Genomic DNA, 18918 nt, shown 5'->3' with positions numbered 1-18918 from the left:
GTAGCTTTTACTGCTATACACAACTATTCATCGTGGTGAATTTAAAAAAGGGAGTCCAGTTTGAAAGTTTGATCAGAGCCCTTAGTAAAAACACCTTCTTCCGTGATTATACCATCGATAAATTCGTGTGGTGTCACATCAAATGAGGGATTCCATACATCGATATCAGGTGGTGCGATTCCCACTTTAGCAGATTGTAGCTCATTCGTATTCTTGGATCTGATGGGTAATTCTGTCTCTGGATCGATGGCCGTACCTGTGACCAGTCTAAATTCATTTGGTTTCCTTTGCTCAACGATGATTCCATCACCTGTTTCAGTCACACCATCGATGGTAGTCTTTGGTGCTACAACGAAAAATTTAATACCAAATTGTTTGCAAATGACTGCTAATTGGAAAGTACCAATCTTATTAGCTGTGTCACCATTACGAACAATTCTATCTGCACCAACAAAGGCGGCCTTCACTGGAATAGGACTAGTCTTGATCTTGTAAGCAATAGAACTGTCTGTGATCAAAGTCGCTGGAATTTGATCGTGTACTAGTTCGTAAGCTGTTAGCCTTGAACCTTGATTGTACGGTCTTGTCTCTAATGGGAAGACATGTGTGAGTTTAGAATTAGAGTTTGATATTTTAGCTTTTTTAGAGCCGCTAGATTTCGACTTGACCATAGAATCCTTCCATAGCGAGCGAATGACACCCAGTGCAGTACCATATCCAGATGTGGCCAAGGAACCTGTGTTGCAGATGGTTAGAACCGCAAAATCTCCTTCAAAGCCTTCCTCTTGCAAATCGTTTAAAAGAAACGAAGCACCATTATCACCCATCTTCATGTTGTTCAACAAATCCTGGTCAATAAGTTGGCAAGTGTACGCAAATAATTTCTCATCTAGGGCCTGCAACCTCTGTGATTCCCCCACTAAAATGCGAATATCTTTAATAGAGTTGTAAAGATTCACTGCCGTTGGTCTGCTGCTCAGTAAATAATCGATTCTTTGTAAGAGCCTCTCACGAACACTTTCCCAGTTGGTTAGATCATAAAACCATTGAGATTTGGTATAACTTTCCGATTGCAATAATTGTACTTCTGTAAGAACGGATAAGGTCCCCACTATAGCAATTGCTGGAGCTCCTCTGACTTGCATCGTTTTGATCACAGAGTAACCATCATCAATCGTGTAGATCGGTATGTATTTGGTAGTATATGGAAGTAGCAACTGATCTAGCACCTTGACTGACACATGACGTGGCTCACTTCTATCAAATTTTATGGCCTCCAAGGACATTTCACCAGTGGTAATCAAAAATATTTTAGTCAAAAAATTAATCGAACCAAACTATCGGAAGGTATTTGAGGACTTGATTGAATCAAATTAATTGTAGCTCGAGTTGTCCATCGACATGTGTAAATTGGATCAATGAACGAAAAAATAATGATACCCGCGAGATTCGAACTCGCGCCTCCGAAGAGACCAGGACCTCGACCTGGCGCCTTAAACCACTCGGCCAGAGTACCTTGAATGCGCTTATGACAGGTTATTGGATAATTTGGATTATATCGAGTATACTTGGATATATATTTAATTCTACATGACGGCCAAGTGAAGCATTCATCAACTCAGATCGACCTTGCAAAGGCTTATTATAGCATGAATTCAAACGCACATACTGTTATCTATGAAACAACCTGCCCCGGTTATTCACAATGTAAAGAACGGAAATTGTGATCGAAACTCAAGCTCGTACAACCCGTGCTCTGAGCATAAAACGCCATGGATAAGCCTAAGTCAAGTGCATTAAGCCTTTTCTGAATAGGAAACAATCGGCACCCCAATTGTAATAACATCTCATTGGAAATAAGTTTCATTTCTTGCAAGACGAATTACCAAAGGCTTGGTTCCTTGATTCTATGTCTCTACTTCAGTATCGTCTATAGACGTGTACTGCCAAAAATTCATATACATAAATCCGCTAATTATTTATTAACCGTTGTCTGGAATATTAAATTTCTACACTCATGTATCTTGGTAAGAAAAAACCAAGTAGTGGTAAAATAACTATGGAATAATCCTATATTATTTCGAGCGTTTAGATAGTCATTAATAAGTCCTCAAAATAGATTCTTGACATTTTACTGTCCTCTCATCAAGGTCTTCCAGTTAGTTTAATTTAAACAGTTGTCGCTTTTCAGCGATCGCGTCTGACGACTGCTGCAAAATTACAACCACCAAGGGGACCAGCAGAGTAAAGACTCTTCAACCACCTTTCTTAGTCAATCATTGCAACTGGAGAACATTTGAGCCGTTTATCGAGGCTAGCATTAGGTTGCATATCATTAGCATTATGGGTTCCCGAAAACTCACTCTTTTACTGGCATTTTTGTTGCAGATTGTTTCGCTAGTGGCTGCAGGAGCCACTTCTTACGCTTCCATCAAGACAGAGAAATACCAAGATTCAAATTCTGTGAGTGATCTTATATCCCAGGCAACTGAGAATGATCCTATAGTGGTTTTCCGTTTCTCAAGATACCCACTTTTGGAAGCATTGTTACCTTACGAAGGCCGTGTGCCATACTTGACCAGCTTCTTCGAGACTGATATGACCAAGTCATACCCAAAGGAGGTCTCTACTGATATTATGGAGAATAAGGATGAAATCGAGACTTTTGAGATCGATGAATTAACGCTTACTGCATCACAATTGTTGTACAACAAGCCTATCGAGGGAAAATCAGTCGTTGTTTTCAACTTCCAGGACTCTTATTACGATCTACCCATTTTGGATGAATTTATGGAATCTGCTTACCTTTTGCTACATAATTCCTTTTCCCGTGTGGAGAACATTGTGTTGTCTGTGGCAGATGCTACCGCTTCTGACCGTTTCTCTACAGCTGGTAAGACAAAGAAAGCTCATGTTTCACAGGAACCTAAAAAGCCAGCAAATGATGACGACAAGGACATCTTAAGTACCATTTGGACCGAGGGCCTCATCATGTGCTTGATTGTGTCTTTACTACTACTGGGAATCTTGATCGTTGCCATCTCATGGATGAGCAGTGTTGATATCAGTTACGGTGCATTGGAGAAATCCGCAAACCCATTAAAGAAAACCAAATAGATTAAAGCTATATATTATATGCAATTTTTGTAAAGGAAGGCTCATTTCTCCTTCTTAGTCTCTTCGAGCTTGCTTGTATCTTCAGTGAATGCTACTATAACATATCCTATCAAAACAACGTTTGCCATTGCTGCTGCTAGACCTCCACTTATCAGGGTATTGGCTGTATACTGTTGAACGCCAAAGAAAGTCAACAGAGGCAAGGCAACCATTGCCACAGTGAAGAACATCAATTTCTGAATCACTGAACGGGGAACATCAATAGCCATTATGCTTGGGGTATGATACTTCTTGAGCTTGTTCCAGCAGAAGTGCTTAGTTTTTAACAACTTGATTCAATTTCAAGGTTAACTAAGTTTGAAAAAACCAAGATTAACAAAAAATTTGTCATGGTGCATCAATTGAGTTTATTTGACTCTGTTGACGATGATTCTTATGATTTACTAATATCTACGTTGACTATTCTGTCTGGAAATTCTCCAGTACTATTTAGTAACCTAACACAGGCATGGAAACCAAATGAGGCCTACGATATCGATCGAGTCAATTCTAAAAATCAACTGGTTCAACTGAATAGAGCCAAACTGAGTAAAGAGATACCGCTCAAATCATTCCGCCGTTCTGATGGTTCAGAGACTTTCTCGCATACGCTGCTCAAGGACTTGGCAAATATGGATCTACCGCTTGAGCCCAATATCCTAGATGCCTTCTTTAACGATACAATGTCATCAGGATCCAATGACTCTAACACTGCATGGGCCCTAAAGATGTCTGATATACCAGCAGCTGGGAGTAGCCGAAAAGTTTCAGCTCAAACGATATCTGAATCAGTTATACTATCTACTGCCGGCGAAAATTCTTCATTGGCTTCTTTCTTGAGAGAATTGGGTTATATCGAATCTTATCAATACATCACCGTTGGTGTCAAATTCCTTATGAAGAACGATTTGGTTATTACCGTTGAAAAGATTTGGGATATTGGAAGGAAACGACAGATAACGAATGGTGGATTTCTAGTCAAGGCATTCGTAAATGTTACTAGAGGAACAGATATCGATCGGATAAATCAAGCAGAGAGCACTTTGCTGGCGTTCCAAAAGGACATGCAAGGTTATATCGATCTAACAATCCCTGATAGACAAGCTATGGATCCGAGATTAGACTATGTAAGTGACAATCTATGAAAAAATGATGAATAAATCCAATATAATATACATGTTTCCGCGTAAGTAATTACTTTCTGTCGAGATTCTTCAACTTGCCGTTGGCCTTAGACAACTGCTTCTTCTTCTTCTTCAAATCCTTTACTCTATCGTCCTTCTTTTCGTTAGAGTATTTCATCTTCTTGTAAAGCTTACGCTGTTTGTTACTCATCATAATCATCTTTAGTCTCTTCTCCTCTTCTTCCTCAGAAACGGCCTTTCTCTTCTTACTACTTGGTTTCGAAGACTCCTTTGGCGCTTCTGAGTATTTGACACCTTGGGCTTCTAGCTCTAGTTCTTTTTGGTTAGCCAAATCTTCATCTTCTGACTCTTCTTCCTTGGCGACTTCCACTTGGTCTTCGGCTTCTTCTTCGACCTCACTTTCAGCATCACTTTCACCTTCAGCTTCTTCTTCTTCGTCTGGGTTGTAACCAACACTGTCACCCCAAGGACTTAAATGAGGTGGTAAACTCTCACCAGGCAAGTATTGATTAGCAGGAAGCAAGTCACTTCTGTTAATACAGTCAAAGATCCATTGAGGCTGTACGTAAGTTCTACCTGGAACTTTGTTCTTCAATACAGGTCTGTCGACAAGTTGGTGAGTAACCTTTGATAAATCAATTTCATTCTTCTTCTCCAATTGATCCAATCCTGCTTCACTTATCACAGTACCACCACAAGATAAAATCAAAAACTCAACAATATCTATAGGAACCTCTCTGCCAACGTAGAAAACAAATTTGGAAAATAACGTAGAGACAGGTGAGTTGTATTCTGTTGGTTGTTCCAAGACATCACCCTTATTCTTGTTGTTATCTTCAAAAGTGTCAAGTTTCGTAGTTTCCACCCTCTCTGTTTCGCCAGCCTCTTCTTGATCTTCATCCTTCTTGTCATCATCAACTTTTAGCGCTGACTTTAGCGTAGCTGCATCTAACGTCTTGGCCTCTGCGGTAGAATTTGAGTCCGACTGTCCGGTTCTCAAGGAGTTTTCTTCTTCTTGAGACTCTAGAATATATGAGGACAATCCGCTTATTATCTTATCCTTCTCAGCGTCCAACTTGGGCGGGTACACCAATCCGATATCGGTATACAGTCTGTAAAGCACAAAATGCATCAAAGTAGAGTAGAATTCGAGGAATGTCAACATGATTCTGAAATCAACATCACTAGGAATGTTTTCGGGGAACTTGTATGGAACTAACCATCTGACTTCTTCACCTCTGACATCTGCTTGGTAATACACACCCTTAATAGAGACAAAGACTTTCCTCACAAGACGTTCCTTCGCGACAAATGCCAACCATTGATTACAAATAGCCTGTGCTTCTCTAGTAAGAGTCGAAGAAACCTGATCTGTAGCTGGCAAATTGGCAAACAAAAACAACATGTTCAATGCGTCATCAATATCTCTAAGAGCATCAGGGAAACTTGGATAACGTTCTTTGATGATATGGTCCAACTTATAAGTACTTCTGTTCTCTTCCAACTTTTTGGCAGACGAAACTTGACCTTTTCCCAATGCCTTTGTCAATTTCTTGGCAAAAGTCTTGTGTTCTCTAAACTTGGCCAACACAGGCTCATGCATCAAATACTGAATATCCTTCGAGTAATAAAATGTTGTAGGTGCAGTAGAGCCTTTGTTAGCCTTCTTCTTGTTTCTGGGTTCCCTAGGATAAATACCTTTGAAGATACACAACCTTCTAAAATCGGCCAACGACACCTGCAGCTTTCTCACAGCCTGAGATCTCGTAATAAAATTTCTGGCATTACCACTAGTATTCTTCTTCTTAATTCTCATCTTTGGCAACCTCCTATCAATGTTAATAATCCTCTGAGAAGATTTAAAAGCTTAACTCGAACAATCTTTAAATCATAAGCATCTCATCTCATCGGGCAGCTCATCGCATTTTTGAAAAATTTTCGATATTTTGAAATTTTTCACTAAATCACAGAGAACGAACATCAACTCTCTGATAAGCTAAATGAAGGCTAATCAGCTTAATTAAAGTGGTCAATTGTAGCGATCAAGCAGGTCTAAAGATGTCCTTTGTACGCCAACTGAGTCTTAAAAATGGTTATTGTTCGAGATGCTGTCGGTTATATAGTTCAAGAGCGAAAGTTGGTGAGAAATTTAGATCGAAGAAGGAAGTGATGGAATATTTAGGACAGCAGACATGGTCAGTGGATGAGTACCTTGCTGATTCGACCAGCGAGGAATTGCCAAATGAGGCCGATGTTAGAAAGTTGCTTAAATTATCCGGACTGCCCGTTGACGGGAATGATTTGGAGAGAATTCGAGTACGACTTGGGAAGCAGTTGTCTTTCATTGATAAATTGCATAGAATTCCCATCGAGGATGAGAAAACCATTGATGAGTGTCAGGCCCGTCTAATGCCTAGAAATGAAGTTCCAATCAGTTATGACAGTTTACTGCAGAAGATAGCAACACAGAAGAAGGATCCCGAGTTAGGTGAAGTTGAAGGTTGTTGGGATTCCACCAGTCTAGCCCAGATGAAGGAAAACAAATACTTTGTTGTACGAGGAGGTTTAATGCAGAATAGAGACTAAGGGTGTGTATACTATTTACAGTTTGGAGAGCTAAAACCATTTGGTCAGCTTTTGTAGTCGCTTCTCTCTTTGTCTCTTAGCATTTTCGCTGATGTACCAACCGTACAGGACGCCTACTAGAGACCCACCCAAATGAGCAGCATAATCGAATGATCCCCATCTTAGGGCACAACCGGCTGCATTCCATGCACTGGCCGCTAAAAATGCTACCCAGGCACCACCCGGAATTGGGAACACAAGAAGCAGTATCTTAGCACTTGGGAACAAGTATGAGAAACATCCAAAGACCCCAAAAAGTGCACCACTGGCACCCAGACTGGGACCAATCATGCCTAAACGTGCAATTCGTGGATACCATAAGGAAAATAGCGAACCTGCGACTGCGCTATTCATGTACAAGGAAAAGAAATTCGAAGCACCCAGGATTGAAGCTAGGGATGTACCAAATGACCACAAAGCTAACATGTTCATACCTAGATGCCATAGCTCCTGATGTGAGAAAGCACTTCCTATTACTGACCATTTGCTGTAAATGTGGTCCTTTTCCAACATCATATATCTCTGTAGTATTCTCCAATTCCTGGGAAGTTGCCACAGGCCAAATACAACAGCGTTGATACCAAGTAGACCGTATACCATATGAGACGGGTTGTGTTTGAAGTAGGTGAAAGGTGGCACGTACTGGAAAAGGTATGGGGATAGGAAGAATACACCAGCCATTACCGATACACTGAAAATAGTCATCTTACCAATAGTATTATTATTCTTTTGACCACCTTGGTACATTTGGAATCGGTTCAACCGTGCGTATCTATCTGTTGCACTTCCTCCAAGTCCGTTACTCCATCTCGACTTAATCGCTCCTGTCTGGGAGAAGAACCTCGTCTTACCAACAGTGTTTGAGAGTCCAACTAGTCTCTTCGCGCTAGTCAAGAGCACTTGCGGCCCCATCAGTGACGCTACCAGTGGTTTAGTCCGTAGATTGATCGAATTGCTCAGAAAGAACTGCTTTCCGCACGAGGCAACGAATGAAGCATTACCAGTGAGTTTAAACATGTTTAACAGTACTACTCGACCTTCAATGGTCCTTTGGTTTGCCAGTCTGGGTGTTTTACTTCAATTGAGTGTTATTGAAAGGCCCTTTCTTAACCTTTAAGACATATTAATTTATTTACCCGAACAGCTTACTATTGAAGAACTAAATCATCCAAAGGTAAAGCTTGTTAGACCTCTTAAGATGTGATCTGTTGGGTGGCCAGCTCATGGGCCGGCCAATGACATTTGTAACGTATGTAAGTTTCTATTTTGATGGGTGTTCTTGGTTTGTTCATGTCTCAAACTCGATGAGATCTTCTTGTTGAGATCCGGAACTAGAATTTATGGGCTGTAGGGTTCTGCTCTGCTTCTTGGAACTGTCAGAGCTTTCCACATCGCCAAGCCACGAGTTGTTGAGAAGTTCCTCGTGCTCATCCGCGTGGTAGGACGTCAGATCATCCAAGTCATCGCTTTTATCGTCTCTTGGGATTGTAGCAGGCCCATTGGATGCCGTAATGCTGTTGATTGAAGCTGTGGTACTACGAGTGGCCACTGAATCTACACGGCGACGCACTTGGTCGGCGACTCTTCTGCCATCGGCAATTATACCATCGAACATGCTTCTCAATGCTTTATCCTTAGCTTCTGATAGATCAACACGTTGATCGACATGTATGGAGTGCCTAAAAGTGATTGTGAAGAATAGCTCGTACGTTTCATCCGCCAGAATAATCATCCTGAAAGTTGCTAGGTCTATGACGGTCGGATGCGATGGATCTAAAGCCGCATTTGCACGCATCGATTGGAACTTCTTCTGCTTGGCATCTTCGGTTTCGCCCTCGTTATCGGAGAGATCGATGAGATTTATCTCTTCAGCTACTTCTAATGGTCTTGCATACTCAAAGGATCGTTGTAGGAAACAGCTAGCTGCTTTCAGATATCGTTCGGTCTGCTCTGTCTTGTATTTCTCTTCATCAATAGTAACGCCAGAAGGAAGTTTCAACTCATCCATTGTCATTGCAGTTCCCTTTTCCTTAACAATCTTTTCGGCAATGTCAGCTTCGATTGATTGCTTAGTCAGAATATCGACAAACCTGCTTGTCTTCCAAGGTTCTGTTAGGAATAACAAGCCTTCGGATATTTGTAAAACTTCTTCACGTTGTAATTCACCATCCCCATCTTCATCGTAAAGCGAGAAGAAATAGTTGACAGATTCCAGCAAGTCTCGGGACAGTAGCTTGTCCAATCCTGAAACGACGTCATTCAAAGTCAGGTCACCAACATTTCCCGAATCCCAATTCTTGAACAACCTCTTGAGAAAATTTCTGCGTTGCTGGCGGAAAGCTGGGTCGTTGTCATTCTCACTACTCCTGCACCAGTCACAGAATTTACTAAGGAACTGAATGAAGACCTCAAAATTCATATTGGAGGAACCTGTTCCCATACTGATTTTGTGATTTTCTATGCTCTGGTAAAAGATATCATAAATGTTGGACAACTCCTCCTCAGTGAGATTCAATGTGCGAGGCATATGACGCAATTGCGTGCGCTTGACAAATGTTTCAATGTTTTGTAGGATGCCTTTTTGATGTCTAGCTCGCTCCTGGGCAACCATTGAATTTTCTATAACACTAAATTCCTTGAAAGCGGTTACTAGTAGCTCTTGGAATTTGGTAATTTGTCGATATTTGACGTCAGAGGAATCGGGATGCGCACTTTGACTCAATGTTTGAAAATAGTTCTTCAATATGGCAATAAACATTCCATCATCCTCAGATTGAAGTAAATCGTCGCCGTTCAGTTTAAGAATAGCCAAAGCTACCTGAAATAATGTCTGTGAACCATTCATGAAAAAGATATCCATTATCCTAAAGGCATACTCTAGTGGCATTGAAGTGAAAAATAGAGATAAAAACCATGGAAGCGATACAACGGACAGCTGTATATCATTCTCAACAATATGATTCCACAGCAGGGGCATTTTTTCTTCGACGAATGCCTCAAACACCTTCTGATCGAGTAACGTTCCATACATTGTCTTGGAGTAATAACCGGGTACATACGTATCACATAGGCTCGAAAGACACCAAAATGCCTGCTCTTCCGTCATAAATATCAGTAGGCCCGCTACAACGATGTTCATAGCTTGACAATAACCCACATCTGGATTTTTCCATGAGTATGCAGTGAGGACATTTCTCAATCGTTGGATACCTTCCTCTGTTTGATATGCAGAATATTCAGGCAAAGATCTTTTCAAATCCTTTTCTATCTCTTCTACAGCCTGTGAGACTTTACTTGCGTTATCCTTCAAAATCTTTTGGTAAACACCTGGGTTTGCTTGCCTTAAATACATTGAACCAGAGCAGAGCTCCCATATCTCACCTCTCATCCTATTAGGGACTCCTATCCTGATCAATTTCTGAAATTCATGGTTCTTGACTATAGCTAAGTTTTCTCCATTTTCCTTGAAGTAATTAAACCATAACATCAATCTTGCTTTCTCCTTTGCAACAGTAGGGTTTCCTGGGAATTTAAATTGTTGCCCCAGTCCAGCACTAGGTGCTGCGATATCTTTGGCATTGAGAAGATTTTTTCTCAGCAGAAACTCGGAATAGCAACTGGATAGGAAATCTGGCAACTGCTTAGCATTAGGAATATTTTCTTTCAATTTCTTCTTCAAGTGGTCACAGAACTGCTCAGACCTGTATCTTAGCCCTATGAACTGGATGAGTATTTGTGTGCCTGAGTACAATGTAACGATCAGAGAAAAGGCATAAGCAGTAGAAGGAGCTCTTTCAACACGTTTAACAGTCGATAGATTGACTATCATCACACATGAAGCGTGATCAAACGCATCTCTAAACACCAGATAGTGGGGTGTCAAGAAGAACTTTCCGGAGAATACGTAGGCCATTGCCTGTTCACCTTTTCTGCCCTTATCCCTGAGAGTTTTGGCATGTCCAAATGCACTGATAAATGATACATCGGCACTTGTATCGTCAATAATATGCTCTTCAGCCGGAAGCTTATACTCGGCTCTGAATTGCTCATCTCTTGTCATCGAAGGGGTAAAGCTCTCTGCCAACTTATCCAAAAATGGAGCCTTCTGGCGAATACTTTCTAAAAAGGACATCCTATCGCAATTTAAATGAAGCTGATATACCAACTAGCACTCAATGGGTCTATATCTTGCTTTTATTGTTGCACCTTTGATAATGACCTTAGTTTGGTGAGAGATGGAAAAGGCTGAGATATCGCTCTCGCGCTAATTCAATAAGCATAAATAATAGAATTAAAAGATACCTCATAATAATTAAGCTAGGATTTCTACCGATTTGGCATAGAATGGTGTAAAAATTGTAAATTGATTTTATGCTATATATTCACAAGAGTTATACCTATACAACAGTTGTTGATGGCCGATCGCGGTTCAATGACATAGTGTGATAATAAAAGTTTCAGCGATCACATCTAAGTCCGACCTGTCTCTGGGAAAAAAGGCTGAACATCTTCGTCAGCATCATCCGATGGCGAATTAACGCTGAAGTTGGACGACATGAACGAATATTGAGATTTTTTCCGGTGAATCGAACTAGTTGTGGATTGTAAGCCATTTGAATCTGATTTCAATAGATGCGATATATCCATAGAAGCCTTTAATCGATTTTCCTTCTTATGGGGGACCAGTTTGTTACCAATAATTTGGCCCAAATGCTGAACCACAACCTTAGTGATATCTTTCTTCAAAGCCGCAAGAAACTCATCTCTTGACCACAATTTTTGATGGTATTCGAGATTCGGTACTTTAACAACCAAATTGTTCACGTCAGTCAGAACATGATGGGCGCCCTTATAGCAGACGGACATTGTTGTCTTTTTGATCAACACATTTCTAAGGTTGAAGTATGTGCTAGATCTCTTGACCATCTCATTGATATTTTGATCCGGCTGGCTGAGAATGGTGGTTGTTAGCTTAGGTGTTCTCTTCTTTCGGGCTGTTGAGCTGAGCACCGATAAAGTACTTTTTGTGTCGAAAATGGTATCCAAGTCAGAGCTCGACTTTGCAGATCCGATACTGCTCTCGGAAGACCTTCTACTCATATCGGCGGAACTCAATGCTATTCCAATTGATGGCTGCCTGGCAGGGATAGTTGATACCTGATTAGCTAAACTTTTGATCTTTCCGTTTTTGGGTAACAAATAGCTCATAATTTTGTCTGATGTCAAATGATCCATCTTAAACAAGATAGGCTGCAGACTCACAATCATCTCTGTTAACTCCGGAATGCCCCCAACTGGAGGTCCCAACTTCCAAAACAATTCAATCATAGGAGCCTCTGTACTATACTGGACGTGCTTCTCATCCGGCGATAGTAGCTCTAAATAAACTGGTGACTCTTGTTGGTTGAAACATTGCAACGAAGATATGGTCACAACGTTGCTATTTGATCCATCAAAAGTTTGAGATCGAATGAAGCTTGAAGGGCCAAGCCCGATAGTGATAAAGGGATTCCTTACATCATCATAAAGTTCCCATATAAGTTCACCTGTACCAACCTGCCAGTTAAGTCTCTTCTGTGTAGACCTGCTACCACTCACAATACGATCGTAATTTTTCTTTATTGCGTTCATTAAAATGGATAATTCAAGCATAGTCGCTTGAATCTCAAAAGTTAGTTCTTGCTCTGTTTTACGGAAAAGCAGATTGTCATGCACTTTTAAGAATTCCCGAGTATAGTATTGTTCCTTGACTTTACGTTGTAGTCTCGTAACAACACTAACATCGAGCCTTTCTAGGTTATTCCTCACTTCGTCCGCTAACAAGACTTTCGCTAATTTCTCTACCTTTTCATCTAAAGAGGTACCGAATGTCAGCAGGTCGCGAGTAATATTGTAAAATGAACAATATTGCTTGGATGTAGAGGTGAGAATGAGCCCAGGAAACCCAATCCGGAATTTTGCGTCATGGGAGAAGCCCGCCGTATCCATGTCACTAAAAAACAATGGATTTGGCGCTGTATATGTGAGAAACATTGATCTTCTTCTTAAAAAGACGTCGTCCTCCAGGAGTGAACCGTCATAGCACATTTCCATTGGAAGCCAAGGAGGCCATAGTTCGCTACCTTCTTCCATTCCATAGCCATTTCTGTGGAAACCGTTACCTCTACTGGACATTATATTGTCCTTATACAGTGCAAAGAGTTGTACGTCCTTCGACACAGCGCAATATCTGCTCTCGACAACTGTATCAACATCCATGGGTACTCGCTTCCCTGATTTGCTGATTATCTGTAGAATGTCAATAATACCGACCTCTATGTCTCTAGCTGCCAAGATAACAGCGGTATCGGGCTCAACGTCTGAAACGAATTGCAGCTGTGGTGAGATCAGACGGAACAGGCAGCTGTCGAAAAAGTCAAAGTCATCGCTTGGCACTTCTCTTATCAAGGTTTCGAACCGCTCGGTGAATTCGGCAACGGAGATGGCGTCACCTTTCAAGGACTCATGATCACCCACTTGCGTTTGAACGTCTGAAAACGTTGAGCTTAACAGATCCTTCAATATGGTGACCGACTTGTAAGTCAGAAAGAAGTGCATCGATTTTCTTTCAAATGCATTAGAAGCGTACTCGAAAAGGTGATGCCTCAATGTCTTGTTAATCTTGAGCTGACTATTATGCACGATAAACCTATTATCGTAGCTGGATTCGTCTTTCAGAGTTGATGCTTGACGCATAGATCTAAAGGATTGAATCGTGTTGGTCCGCAAAAGAGCAGAGTCTGTGTCATGGATGTCAGCCTCAGTTAGGTCAAGATCACTGTTTGAGATGGAGCTTTCACAATCATCAAATGAGTAGATACTCGGAACTCTTTCGGACAGTTTCAGGTCATTCAATATAAGATGGACAATGTGGAGCCGATGCTTCAATTTATGAAGTAGGTTATCGAATTCGGGGACTCTTTTAACCGCTTCTTCGTCCCTGAATGACCCATCAGTAAGCTTTGACTTCTCTAGAGTTTCAGTTAGTTCCTTAATGTCTTTTTCGATTTCAACTGCTCTGTGCTTTGCAAGTCTTTCCTGAGTTCGCTCAGGATGGTTTTTCCCTATCATACAATTATGGGATGCTTCGTCGCCAAATGGATAAGGCACGCTGTATCCGTCGTCATTGATCTTTCTGAAGTAGGATATCCGAGGGGAGTATAACAACGGGAGTGCCTCAAGTTTTAGCAGAACTGACGACTTCAAAGACACTTGATCTAGGTCGACATAGTCTTCAAAATCATACCACTCAGATTCTTTCATCTGCTTCATACCAGCAGACGAGATGGGTATGACATTATTACTATGGTGGATTCCAAAGCGCGATACTACCATTTCTTCAACATGGGATTGAATAAAAGTCGTCGTGAGGATTCTTATGTCGGCTTCCGCGCAGTCAATCTCACCTGACGACATCTTAAATTTCCAGACAGGTTTCGACCTCTTCAACTTCTCATCGGTATGTGTGAGTTTCACTCTTTTCTGATGAAGATCGATTCTTAGGGAGTGTAACTTACCTTTCAACCCAGTAAAAGATACGTTAGCACTATCGCCAAAATCCGTATAGTTTCTGTAAACATGTGTAAAAGTTAATGGCTCAAGATGGAGCTGATATTTGATGGTGAAGAGTGACCTTCCAAATTTGCTTGCGTTCTGCACAAGATCAGTAAACAAGGGGCCTTGTCTGATGGGACCTGAAGTATATGTGTGAAATAAATTCCACCATTTCAAAAAGTGGTGAACAGTGTACGGTGCCAGATGCAGGCTATTATTAGATTTCTTTCCCGACGAGTAAACACCAATGGACATGTGAATAAAGTCACTCCGGAAGCCTCTATAGGAGTCATAATTTTCGATACCAGAGACAAAGCTAGGATGGACAAGCTCAATATCGTAATGCGGCCGAGAAGGAGCAGATCTCTCTTCTTCGCCGGCCTTATGAAGATCGCCCTGTTCAAATAAAAGCCCCAGTTTCCAAATGACATGACCTTCCAGTTTCATCAGAATTTTATCGAATTTATTACTTGCGGTGAAGTCACGAACAGCCAGCTGAAACTTTTCAGATTCGATTTTGAGAAACTCTTTAGGATCCTCGGTTCCATGTATGCGGATGACGGTCCCCCCCAGCCAGCAAAACGATAGACCAGCTCCATCATCGGCGATTTTATAAGGATTGTCTGAGCCTTTGATGTTCAAATGAAATTCGCTAGTCTTTGAGATCTCATAAGTCCATGCACCATGAACCAGATATCTAAACTTGTCCCAAAAACCAAGCTTTGGAGAGGGATCGTCCTGTGGTCTTGTTAAATAGTCAAACCAAAGCATAAGGGAGGAATACCCAGGCTGCAGGGACTTACCCCAAGTGATTGAAGCTGGGATAGATGAGCTCACAGATGTGTTTATCCTAAAATACGTTTTGACAGAATTGAGCGTACGGATAATGTGCGATCCATAGATTGAATTCATTCCGCTATACCGTTCTGTCGAAGCAGAGGGAACAAACGGAACGTAAATACTTCTTAGCGAGCATTTGTCAGGCATCTTCTCAGCAAAGACAACATCACCGGTGGTATGGGTATCGGGGAAAGATATTGCTGGCAATGGGTAATCACGCAATCTGAGTTCCCATAAACTGGTCTTAATATCGATTCCTAATAAAATGAGTAAAGTATAAGTTCTTTCCATTGGGACACCTTTACCGTACTTACGAATAAAGCTGGGAACATTACTAGACGGGAAGGATGGTGCGCCAATTTTCAAGTTCAATTTATTGATGACCAGCTTCGCCACTGAACTAGTTTCCTGAGCCGAATAGAAGTAAAAATCTTTACCCAATTCGTCACGCTTGAAGATATGGTAGGGCATGCCTTGGAATGTTAACTTGGCCTTCCGATATCTAGCTATCCAGGACGTCGAGAAATTTTTTAAAAGTTCTTGCTTGGCTTTGTACTCCGAAATAGGGCCAATCTGAATAGCATTGGGAGAAGCAGATCTCCTCGAAATATGGAACGGGGAGGTGGGGTTATCATTAGATCCCCGAGGCTGGAGTTTCTGCTCCTCAAACTCTTGTAGTTTCTGTAACCTTTCTCTTTGCTCAAGGACCCCAATTTTTAGTATCAAACCTAGCTCTTGCTCGAAAGGATCTTCCTCCACATTTACCAACAGTTTGTCTACAGAGAGGTCGATGTTAGGAGGCAGTTTGGGATGTTGCTCAGAGGGATATAGTCTTTGGAACTCTCGAAGATCAGAGAACGCAAGCTTAATTTGTTTGAAGGATTTGAACATTGTGATCAGATTATCCACCACCATATAGAATCTGAAATGATACTCTGTGTGAAGGCGTATTGATGAGGCATTAATTTTAATGTTCTTGGTCTTCAGAGCTTCTTGTAAATCTACTTCGAACCGCTTGATTTTTATTAACGACACTTGTACCGGTACTTGCTTCACATAAATCGATTGAACAAATGCTGATATCGAGGCAGCTTGCAGAAGCCTCTCATTGTCAGTATATCGAATATCAGAAAATGATAGTAATATCGGAGTATCTTGCGGAAGCTTGATCTCCAAGATCAACTTTTGAAGAGTCACATTCAGTTTGGGCGTTGTACGTTGAGAGTGGCATACATCTTTAGTGGCTCTCTCATGCTCAAACGATGAATATTTGCGATAAACACTTTTGGAGAAAAAGAGGAGCCAAATTAAATTAACATCAATTTTGAAGCGAACACTAGGAAGTTGTAAATGCACCTCGCCATTTATTGTAGATTTCATTTGAAGGTTTTGTAGAGTTACCAGCGTTTCGGTCACGGTCTGACCCGACTCGAAATCCATAATCCGAATCATGTCAGCAGTCGAGACCTTTAATGACCTCTCGCGTCGGTTAGCTGTGATGAAAGATTCATGTAGTACCAAAATCATACCTCGCCCAACATTCGTCAAATTGACTCCTGTCGCAGCAAACGGATCCAAAGACTCGGGGAGGTACCCTGCAACAAGCATAGAGCACGATAGATCTTTCATTCTAAGGTTCAACGTCCATTCGACTCCCTTATATACGGTTTCCTTTTCTACTGTACGCGACAAAACATTGCTCGTTGCATGTGCAACTTCATTCTCGAGGAAAGCGCTTAAGATACTATCCAGCGCCGAATGCAACAGTCGCAAAACAGCAAGGTTATCAAATGTCAAAGTGCAATGCCTTAATGTACTATGCACAATTAATTTGGGCGCTGATATATCGTCAAGTGAAGTGTCACATCTTTCGAAACCGAAGATAGGAACTGTAGTCATGGAACCATCATGTGAGTTTGGCAACTTTAGAAAAACCAAGCTTGTTCCAACAACCTTGAGGTAATTTGATAACTGCTCACTGAAGGGATCCCTTTCGATAAATGAAAGCTCTGGCCGTACTGATACCTCACTGTAGGCTGACACTGACGGCCAATTGGCAGTCTTGTTCTTATGATACAGGAATGAGTGGAGGTTGTAAACCTTGAATGTCAGGTTCTCCTCATCGGTGAGTTTCAATGTAGCACTGAAGTTGGACATAATAATTTGAAAGATGAAGCTAGGCAATAATTGGAGGCCACTTAGCAGGAAATTAGAAATTTTGTCTACCCCAGCTTCGTCATCATCGGAACGACTGGAATACACTACTTTCCTGTATTTTTTGAGTAAATGAAGGCCGCTGATTACCTGATCAATCGATGCCACAATAGAAGGATTTATTATATTGACAATGTGGGAAATTTTGGCTTTCGCTATTGGGATTCCCTCTAATAGAAATGAAATCACATCAGTGGTGATAATGTGATTGATTAGGGGGATTCTTATCGCTGAGATCTCGTTGACATCGACCACAACTGAGTTTGCCGAAAAGGTTATTTCATGATCCTTGAGCATGAGCTTATTCGATGGGAAAAATTCCAAGTTGACGCCGTAACTAAAAATGTTCACGCATTCCAAACGGATCTGAGCGCTAGACATTTTGACGTGAACGAAATGGTTGAATGATAGTATAAGATTTTCCACTTTAAAATCAAGAATCTTTAGAGCTATTAATGGGGCCTTGTATTTGACGAAGAGGCGGTGCATCTTATCTTCCAAGTGTCCTATGAGCTCATCGTAATTGGGTGACTTTTTAAGGACATTTGATTCGGTATTCTGTTGTTTACGTGTCAGGTTGGATAGGTGTAAGTGCAGCCCACTGACCCGCAGAAATGATGACCACTCGCGAAACGAAATCCTTACTTTGCTAGTCTTCAACTCTTGTTTTCGCGAGACTTGGCATTTTAATTGATAGCCGATATGATGAATAGAATCACCGTCTGTGATGTTTGTGATTGCATGCAGGAATATTTCGGCTCTCACCTTTTCAGCTGAGAGTTTTGTGATAGCTACGGACCCCAAGTCCATCTTAATAATTGAGCCATCTGGCGAGGATATCAACAAGTTTTGAACGTAACAGTATAGTGGAAAGATGCAATCCAGGATCCATAAAATACGCTTGTTCAGCAAAAAACTCAGTTGATCAGACTCAAATAACTCATCTGCAACTGGCGTCATATTCTTTGAATTATCAGTTTTTTGCGGCGAGTTGTTCATCAAAACCACTTCCACATTACTGAAGGTTATAATTCCTTTCTTACCAAATTTGATGGAGATTTTGCCTATCTTCACTCTTAGGGATGCTGTCGATACCATAACATTTCTAATGGAGGGTCCGAAAAATCCAAAAGAGAACCTCTTAATGGGGCAGTCTGTTCGTTCGAGAATCGTTGATATTACGAAACTGAGAAGCCATTGAGCTAGAAGTACACCGAAGAACAACAGTATCACACCTTGTAGCACATCCCTCAATATATAGAATGATTGCGGTATCATGTATGCTTTTCGAATGCAAAGCGTTATACGCTCGTTAACAGTACTTGAGTTTTGTAACTCTCTTCAA

At 41.2% G+C, this 18918-nt stretch overlaps 9 protein-coding genes and 1 non-coding gene across 10 annotated transcripts; 3 read left to right on the top strand and 7 right to left on the bottom strand.

Moving 5' to 3' along the window:
* Window positions 1-41: 41 nt before the first annotated feature.
* On the bottom strand, window positions 42-1286 carry MRI1 (S-methyl-5-thioribose-1-phosphate isomerase MRI1; the record flags this gene model as incomplete). The annotated part of the gene is made up of 1 exon (XM_003682308.1): window positions 42-1286. The coding sequence occupies one exon, from the start codon at window positions 1284-1286 to the stop codon at window positions 42-44; it is 1245 nt and encodes a 414-aa protein (XP_003682356.1).
* A 148-nt stretch (window positions 1287-1434) lies between these two features.
* Window positions 1435-1516, bottom strand: TDEL0Ftrna6L. The gene has a single exon. It is a non-coding gene; the product is annotated as a tRNA-Leu (tRNA).
* An 827-nt stretch (window positions 1517-2343) lies between these two features.
* On the top strand, window positions 2344-3117 carry VOA1 (Voa1p; the record flags this gene model as incomplete). Its single annotated transcript, XM_003682307.1, has 1 exon — window positions 2344-3117. The coding sequence occupies one exon, from the start codon at window positions 2344-2346 to the stop codon at window positions 3115-3117; it is 774 nt and encodes a 257-aa protein (XP_003682355.1).
* A 41-nt stretch (window positions 3118-3158) lies between these two features.
* VMA21 (Vma21p) lies at window positions 3159-3386 on the bottom strand (the record flags this gene model as incomplete). Its single annotated transcript, XM_003682306.1, has 1 exon — window positions 3159-3386. One exon carries the CDS (start codon window positions 3384-3386, stop codon window positions 3159-3161), a length of 228 nt encoding a protein of 75 aa, XP_003682354.1.
* Window positions 3387-3506: 120 nt separating this feature from the next.
* Window positions 3507-4301, top strand: SRB5 (Srb5p; the record flags this gene model as incomplete). The annotated part of the gene is made up of 1 exon (XM_003682305.1): window positions 3507-4301. One exon carries the CDS (start codon window positions 3507-3509, stop codon window positions 4299-4301), a length of 795 nt encoding a protein of 264 aa, XP_003682353.1.
* A 49-nt stretch (window positions 4302-4350) lies between these two features.
* NOP7 (mRNA-binding ribosome synthesis protein NOP7) lies at window positions 4351-6117 on the bottom strand (the record flags this gene model as incomplete). Its single annotated transcript, XM_003682304.1, has 1 exon — window positions 4351-6117. The coding sequence occupies one exon, from the start codon at window positions 6115-6117 to the stop codon at window positions 4351-4353; it is 1767 nt and encodes a 588-aa protein (XP_003682352.1).
* Window positions 6118-6359: 242 nt separating this feature from the next.
* GTF1 (glutamyl-tRNA(Gln) amidotransferase subunit F) lies at window positions 6360-6887 on the top strand (the record flags this gene model as incomplete). Its single annotated transcript, XM_003682303.1, has 1 exon — window positions 6360-6887. One exon carries the CDS (start codon window positions 6360-6362, stop codon window positions 6885-6887), a length of 528 nt encoding a protein of 175 aa, XP_003682351.1.
* Window positions 6888-6917: 30 nt separating this feature from the next.
* PCP1 (rhomboid protease PCP1) lies at window positions 6918-7943 on the bottom strand (the record flags this gene model as incomplete). Its single annotated transcript, XM_003682302.1, has 1 exon — window positions 6918-7943. One exon carries the CDS (start codon window positions 7941-7943, stop codon window positions 6918-6920), a length of 1026 nt encoding a protein of 341 aa, XP_003682350.1.
* Window positions 7944-8214: 271 nt separating this feature from the next.
* MDR1 (GTPase-activating protein MDR1) lies at window positions 8215-11058 on the bottom strand (the record flags this gene model as incomplete). Its single annotated transcript, XM_003682301.1, has 1 exon — window positions 8215-11058. One exon carries the CDS (start codon window positions 11056-11058, stop codon window positions 8215-8217), a length of 2844 nt encoding a protein of 947 aa, XP_003682349.1.
* A 338-nt stretch (window positions 11059-11396) lies between these two features.
* Window positions 11397-18851, bottom strand: HOB2 (Hob2p; the record flags this gene model as incomplete). Its single annotated transcript, XM_003682300.1, has 1 exon — window positions 11397-18851. The coding sequence occupies one exon, from the start codon at window positions 18849-18851 to the stop codon at window positions 11397-11399; it is 7455 nt and encodes a 2484-aa protein (XP_003682348.1).
* Window positions 18852-18918: the final 67 nt, after the last annotated feature.

The sequence above is a fragment of the Torulaspora delbrueckii genome, chromosome 6, assembly GCF_000243375.1.
Source record: "Torulaspora delbrueckii CBS 1146 chromosome 6, complete genome".
NCBI lineage: Eukaryota > Fungi > Ascomycota > Saccharomycetes > Saccharomycetales > Saccharomycetaceae > Torulaspora > Torulaspora delbrueckii.
This window is presented reverse-complemented; position numbering and strand designations above follow the sequence as displayed.